We start from the raw sequence: 7551 nt of genomic DNA, 5'->3' as shown, positions 1-7551 counted from the left end.
TTGAAGGTGTTTAGAAATCTGGAGATGGGGGGTGACAAGAGGAATAGAAAACTGATGAAAATAAATTTCTCACATGCAGACCAGTGTTGGATCTGGGTAGTGACTGCATGAGAATTTAGCATATTTTTCTTTATTTTTGTATAGGCTTACAATTCCCACCACTTAAATGCCTTGTTTTAAGATGTTAAAAAAAAAATAGAAAGAAGAAAGCGTGAGAAATGTCTTACAGATTAACTGATGTTAAGGAGACCAATGAAACAAACAGGTCATTATTGGGGAGACTAAAGGACACTTTTACTATCACCTTAGTAGGAAGAAACAAATAGAAATCATGATAACTGAGTTTATAAAGACATTTTTGTCTAATATAAACAACAAAAAAAATGAAGGTTGAGAGTGTGGTCTGTAGTCAAATCCACAGGACATCATATAATGCTTGCAATCCTCTAATCCTAAGTGTCACCTTTCTTCTTAGTTTTAGGACCAGTTCTCTTCTGACGTGGAGATGGATAGTCATGTCAGACATAATCTCATGTCTCCGTCACGGTGAACTATAGACCTATAACTTCACTCAAATTCCTCTGACGCACATTGCAGATTCTTCCCGGTCACTTCTTCCTCTAACCTGGCATTTGTTCTTCTCCAAGCTCTTCCCATGTATCCTACAGTCTGGTAGTTATTGCACTTATCTCTTCTACATAGCTATTGGCCATTCACCTCTTTATTAAACCAAATCAAAAAGGGCCTTGGCAGAGACACATCTTCACTGTGTACAAATATTCTGCAACACAGATATATATGCAGGCAAATCAACCTTATGCATAAAATAAAAAATAAAGTTAAGAAGAATGACAGAGGGCTGGAGAGATGGCTCAGAGGCTAAGAGCACTGACTGCTCTTCCAGAGGTCCTGAGTTCAATTCCCAGTAACCACATGGTGGCTCACAACCATCTGTAATGAGATCTGGTGCCCTCTTCTGGCCTAAAGGCATACATGCAGACAGAACATTGTATACATTATAAATAAATAAACCTAAAAAAATGAAAAAAATTTTTTAAAAAAAGGAGAATGACAGACCTTGCTTATTTCTTTTAAATGCCCTATATCCATAAATGTGTTGGGAAGAGTTCCTTCAACTCCTATTCTGTTGAGAGTTTTGTTATTTTTAAGTACTATTATTTTTGTTCTCACAATGTTGGTAAACGTGTTAAAATGCTCCCATATTTCACCCATTATGTCAATGTCTTCTATTATATTTATATGTGTGCTTTGAAGATGATCCTTATGTAGTCCAGGTTGGCCTCAAACCTCCTTTGTAGGCAAGGCTGGTCTTGGACACCTGGCTCTCCAATTTCTGTCTCTCTTGTACTAGAATTGCAAAAGTGTACCAACTTATTTGTCTTGTTGACTGGAGCAGGAGTTATACAGTCATGAGCTGTCCCATGTGGAAGCTGGGAGCCAAATTCTAGAAGAACAACAACTGCTTTTAACCTCTCAGCTCTCTGTGTCTCCAACATCTTGCTGATCCCTGCCACCTCCAACTCCCACAGTGTTTTCCTCAGTACTAACCAGTCTATTCTTAAGAAACTAGCTCTACAGGTGTTTTTTTGTTGTTATTATTTTTTTCATCCTGATCTTCACACTTTCTGTTTCTTAGCTCTTTATTGGCTCTTGGTTTAGTAACTAGAAGACTCCATGGCAACACTTCCGCTTCCCTTTTTTCTACTTTTCAAAGACATCATTTCCAAGTCTGGACATTCAGAGAAGGGTGTTTTCAGAGGAGGAGTGTAAGTCAAATCTACAGATGATTCTGAGAAAATACAGATTTTTCCCTGAAAGATTCTTGAGATTGATCTTCTTATATTTATATTTTTCAGGTAAAAAGCTTGAAAGAAAATGTCTCAGAATCATCTCCCCCGTGTCTCCTACTAGGCCTTACTGCTGCTATGCAGTGATCATCATCCTCACTGTAGCTGTGATTGCACTTTCTGTGGCTCTGTCATTGTCAGGTGAGTGACATTCTCCAGATTCTGCAGCATTCTGTCCACATCCACACTGTCAGCTGCACTTATTGAGCACTGTGAGCCAGGCACTGTGTGAAGAGCAGGAGAGAAAACACACTGGATGTTCCTGTTCTGTGGGATATTAGGGTATAGCAGGAAGACATAGAGAAGGAACAGCACAGGTTGTGGTGTGCACAGGAGGCCAGGCACTGCATAAGAAAATTAGTCTTTCCCTGGGAAAATGGCATTTAGTAACATCTAGAGAGATGCAGGAGATATATGTCTATCTTGGGGAACTATTGAAGGTAGAGAACAAGGGAAGCAATTCCCAAAGAAGAAAGTTCAAGGAAATGTGAGAACAGAAATGATACAGCACCTCCCCCTTCCAGTTAACTGTCATGCCAGTTCCCATGGTCAACTGTATTTTAGAAAGTATTCAATGAAAGGTTTTTGAGGTAATCATTTTATAGGATTTTAGAATTACACTGTTCAGAATAGTGTAATAGAAGTCTTGTATTGTTGCCATCTGTGTGTGTGTGTGTGTGTGTGTGTGTGTGTGTGTGGAGGGGGTCCTCTTGGCCTGTTGGCCACCAAATTGAGAGGGAAAAGATAAAGAAGGGGTAACAGAATGTGTTGTATACAGCCCATCAGCACAGATGAAGGGAGGCCTCTGGGAGATAGACTTAAGTGAATTAGCTCTACTTTATTCAATGTATAAGGAATATATAGGATTAAGGAACCTGGAGACAAACCGTGGTGTGGTCATATCACAAGACTTGGTATGTGGCAGTAGGGTCCTTTAGAACAGATTTTCTAACATAAGTCTTCTTAGCAGGGCTCTGTATCAAGGGTCAAGCTAAAGATGAATCAAGCATCTGGTTTTAAAGACAGGCCTCTAGTTTAAAGATTTTTCAGATAAGGTCAGTTCTCCAGGCCCAGGGACATTCTCCAGACAAGGATAGATAGAAAGCAGGAAGCTTTGTTGAGGAAGGAGGAAGCTCCATATTGTCAAGCTTAGAGAGAAAGCTGCTAGGCTATGGCAGACTGTGATGGCTAATGAGCCAGCATGTATTTCAACATGTGAGAAATCCCTTATTGCAACAGGTCTACACTATATACACTGCCTTCCCAATAATCCTCACTGTTATCTCGGTTATCAGGCTGACTGTCAAAGTAGGTGTCTGTACAAAGTAATTGTTGCTTTAGCAACCCCTATTGCAGTGAATAATCATAAAGTACAAAAAGTGATGATATTATAGAAATTTACTTCCTGTGTGTCTTATTGTCAGTGAGCACCTGAGAGAGATTGGGATACAGGCCTAAGCTGGGATGCCATTAGCTAAAGGTCCGTCATCCTAAGGAGAAGACTCCTACAGATCAGTTAGGAAAACTACAATCAAAATTACGCCTCACAGCTGAGCTTTAGTAGGCTATGCCAATTCTTGTTATAATTCATTTTATTGTCCAAATTTTAGTAAGAAGGCGAGAACAGGACTCAATCAAAAAACTCCATGCTCCTTGCCCAAGAGACTGGATTGGATTTGGGAATAAATGTTTTTATTTTTCTGAAGACACAAGTAACTGGACATTCAGTCGGAACTTCTGCATGGAACTGGAGGCCCAGCTAGCTCGATTTGATAACATGAAGGAGCTGGTAAGAGAGGATCAGGAATTGTTTTTTTTTTTTTTTATGTTCAGTGGAATATATATTGCCTTGAGATAGGCTGGTTAAAGATGAAGTATGAGGAAGGATCCCAACCCTTGCAGATGGAGACATAGAAAACTTGTGAGTTTGTGCCGTTTGCTGGTGGTAGCACTTCTGATTGGATTCCTGAAACATTCAAGAATCATTTTCTCACGTAGTGCTCATAGTCAATCTGGAAGTTTGGATGTGCCATTTTACTGAGATACTTACTGATCATGAGCATTTTTTTCCAAGCTAGCAAACGCTGCCTCCTGAAGGTGACAACAGTTAATAATTGCAAGGGGAGGCTTAACCAGGAACTAACACAGCCATAGAAGGATATGTTATTAAATTCGGTAATTTAACTGAAATGAGGTACTTAAGAATTATGACTGTCAACTGTATCCACTGAGAACGGAGGGCTATTATGGTTCCAAAGTCTATGTCCCTCACTTATCCTCTCCTGTCATCTAATAAGGAAGCTGTCGCATGGGGACACTCAATGGTCGTCTGAAACAGAGAGACACATATATTTGTTTTTCATGTTTTATGACAGAATTTCCTGAGGAGATACAAAGGGACCTTTGACTACTGGATCGGCCTGCACAGAGAGTTACCACAGCACCGTTGGAGGTGGATGGACAACACGGAATATAACAGCTCGTATGTTTTCAAACCATTTCCCTTCTACTGAGAACCTTTGTTGTGAAGTGTGTGAGTTGTGTCTATTAGAGAGGAATGGCTGTGTCATGTGAAGCCAGCTGTACTGACTTGGAGGTAAATTGGCCATCATTTTCAAAACCTTTGCTTAGTGTGATTTTCCTCAAAATCTTTAGCATGATGATGGCATTTAGGGTAGCTATTGTCTTCTCCATCACTAATTTAAATTTCTTTGTTGTTGATAAATGTCCTGTGTGGAATGTAGAAATAACATTAGATGGGCAATGAGACTTCAGGAAGCTACTACATAAGGGCAAGCCTGAGACCCATCAGTCCACCATGTGTCTGGCTGCACCTCTTCACAGAAGCAGAGGTTTCACATCCTTGAAAACCTCCTCTAAAATCTAACTAGAGAGCACCCAAGACAATTTTTTTAATATGAACATAGATGGTTTGAATGGAGCCATTATAGACCCAGTCTTGTCCATTATTAAAGTCCATTCAGAAATTTACTAAGAAGTGGTTTTTCCCATATGTAAAATGCTTCAAAACAGAATTGGAAATCATGCTCACAGAGGCCACCTATGGCTGCAGTTCATTTGGACTGGGAGCAAGCACTAGTTAAATTCTTTGTACACAAATTGAAGGGTTGGTTCAACTTGGATGACTGTCAAAGGTACTGTGTTCAAATCAAATCCTGAGAATGAAAAAGACAGTAGGTACAAAACTAGTGCAGATGAGTTTCCTGGACCCTGCCTTTGATCATATTACAAATAAGCAGTAGAGACAGACAAGATTTCACTGAGGAACAAATGCAGTTCTGGGCACTGCAGATTTACTGTTTTTGGTTTATTTTCAGAGTTCCCATCCGAGGAGCTGAAGAATATGCCTACCTGAACAACAACGGGATCAGCAGTGCCAGGATCTATGCAGACAGGAGATGGATCTGTAGCAAGCCCAACAACTATATCCTGGAATGCCAAATTCCTTTTGCTTCTTTCTAGTCTTTGTCAAGAGATGCTTTGCAACCTAATATCTACAGTTGCTGCTCTATCCCCTGTTTAACAATATTGTTATAAAAAAAGTTGACTGACAACTGGGTCACAGGAGCATCCAGGCATCATGCAGTCTCCCTGATGACAATAGGTTCAAGAGCGCTCCTGGGACAGCAAGTATTTGGCAAGAGGTGGTATGTGTTCTACAGGATCAAACATTCAGCCAAGACTTAAATCTTCACATAAACATAGACAAGCATGTCCATCTAAAAAAAAGAATTGAGAATATTTCTTTACATCCAAATGAGAAACATATTGAAGAACTGCACAACCAAGGGTTTAGAAGAACATAGATTAGATTGAAATACTTGTTGGCACTAATACCTTAAGCCAAAAGTACAAATAATGTTAGTGAACTACTTTTATGAAATGAAGTTTTTGTTCAGATAGCCCTCCTTTTAAATTTATTGCAATTGCCCTTGGAATTTAATAATTAAAAACAGTTGGACAGTGATGGTACACGTCTTTCATCCCAGTACTCAGGAGGCAGAGTCAGGTGGATCTCTGTGAGTTTGAGACCAGCCTGGTTTACAGAGGTATTCTAAGAGAGATAGGGCTTTTACCCAGAGAAATTCTGTATCAAAAACCAAAACAAAAAAACTAAAAAAATAAAAATAAATAAAAATAAAAAAGGAAGGAAAGAAAAGCAGCAGGAAATAGTGTCAAAAGTCTTTAATCCCAGCACTCAGGAGCCATAGGCAGGTGAATCTCTGTGAGTTCGAAGCCAGCTTGGTCTACAAAGTAAGTTCTAGGACAACCAAATCTACATTTAGACATCCTGTTTCATGGGGAAAAAAAGAAAACAAAGAAATGAAAAGCAGAACGGCTGGTGTTTTTAGAAAATTACTTGTGTTTTCCAAAAAGTAAAAGCATATACTCCCAAAACCAATCCAGTTACTTAGGCAAACAGAATGGGTATTTTTGATTGGGACCTATAATCACACCTGTAACTCCAGGTACTTAAGGGTTGAAACAGGAGGGTCACAGATTCACACATGGGGTCTGAAGGTATAAGAATACTAATGACAAGGAAGAAGAGAATCCATTTGACCATCCTGTAATTTGGGGACACACAGTACATATTCTTTTCAAAAGTCATTCCAACATACTGAAGAATTTCAAAAGTATTTAACATTAAGATTTACTTCATACTTTCCAATTTAAAACATTAAGGACATTGTCAAATTGTTCCTCTATTTTAGTTTTCGATGTTTCTGTTTCCAATTATTCTCTTCTAAGTATGTCATAAGAACAAATGCCATTTTGTTTAATGGTTTGCTCAGATTTATTTCACATCAAAGGGGAGTCACACTCCTCAAGCATTCAAGACTTAATCTCTCGGTAGTGTGTGTACTATTGGCTCCTAAAATCAAGGTATTTAAAATCTTTATAGAGCAGCTACACTGTACTGATGAGTCCCAAAAAGGACGAAATACCAGGTTGCGAAGCATCTCTTAAACTCTCCATCTCCTCCTCTCCTCCTTGTTCTATTCAAAAAATACTGTTATATCTACTTTTTTTTTGTATCTATTACTTGTGCTTAAGAATATATATGTGTGTGTGTGTGTGTGTGTGTGTGTGTGTGTGTGTGTGTGTACTGCCTGGACTGACAGAGCTCAGAAGGAATGACCTCTCCAGAACTGAACTGATAAATGTGCACCACCTGAGCTGGCAGAGATCAGAAGGCATCATCACCCCGAAACTGGACATGTAAACTCATGCTGGTTTTGGGAATGGATCAATGGGGAGAGCACAGACAATGATGGGTCGTGTCATTCCCTGGACTGGTGGAACTGGGTTCTATAAAAAATGCAGTCTAAGCAATCCAGGGGGGGAGCAAGACAGTAAGAAGCATCCCTCTGTGCCTTTGCATCAGTTCCTGCTTTCAGAATCTTGCCCTGTTTCATTTCCTATCCTGACTTTCTTCAATGATGGACAATAATGAGGAAGTAAAAGCCAAATAAATCCTTTCCTCCCCAATTTGCTTTTTGTCATTGTGTTTTGTTGCAGCAGTAAAAGCACTATCAAAAGTCCTTTGGGTACATGTCCAGAGTGGCAGGGCTGGACCATGTAGTAGCTCTATTTCTAGCTTATCGAGGAAACTCCACATGGATTTTCATTGTAACTACACCAGATTTCAATTCCCCAT

General features: G+C 39.5%; 1 protein-coding gene across 1 annotated transcript in view; it reads left to right on the top strand.

The window, feature by feature from the left end:
• Positions 1-6954, top strand: part of LOC101991527 (C-type lectin domain family 2 member D11-like) — a 10401-nt gene extending 3447 nt beyond the window's left edge. Inside the window, exons 2-5 of the mRNA XM_005369221.2 lie at positions 1878-2009; positions 3479-3657; positions 4244-4350; positions 5207-6954. Coding sequence (XP_005369278.1) covers positions 1878-2009; positions 3479-3657; positions 4244-4350; positions 5207-5351 — 563 coding nt within the window. The 3' untranslated portion in view covers positions 5352-6954. The remainder of the gene's footprint in view (positions 1-1877; positions 2010-3478; positions 3658-4243; positions 4351-5206) is intronic.
• The last annotated feature ends 597 nt before the right edge of the window (positions 6955-7551 follow it).

The sequence above is a fragment of the Microtus ochrogaster genome, unplaced genomic scaffold (genome assembly GCF_000317375.1).
Source record: "Microtus ochrogaster isolate Prairie Vole_2 unplaced genomic scaffold, MicOch1.0 UNK46, whole genome shotgun sequence".
Lineage (NCBI taxonomy): Eukaryota > Metazoa > Chordata > Mammalia > Rodentia > Cricetidae > Microtus > Microtus ochrogaster.
This window is presented reverse-complemented; position numbering and strand designations above follow the sequence as displayed.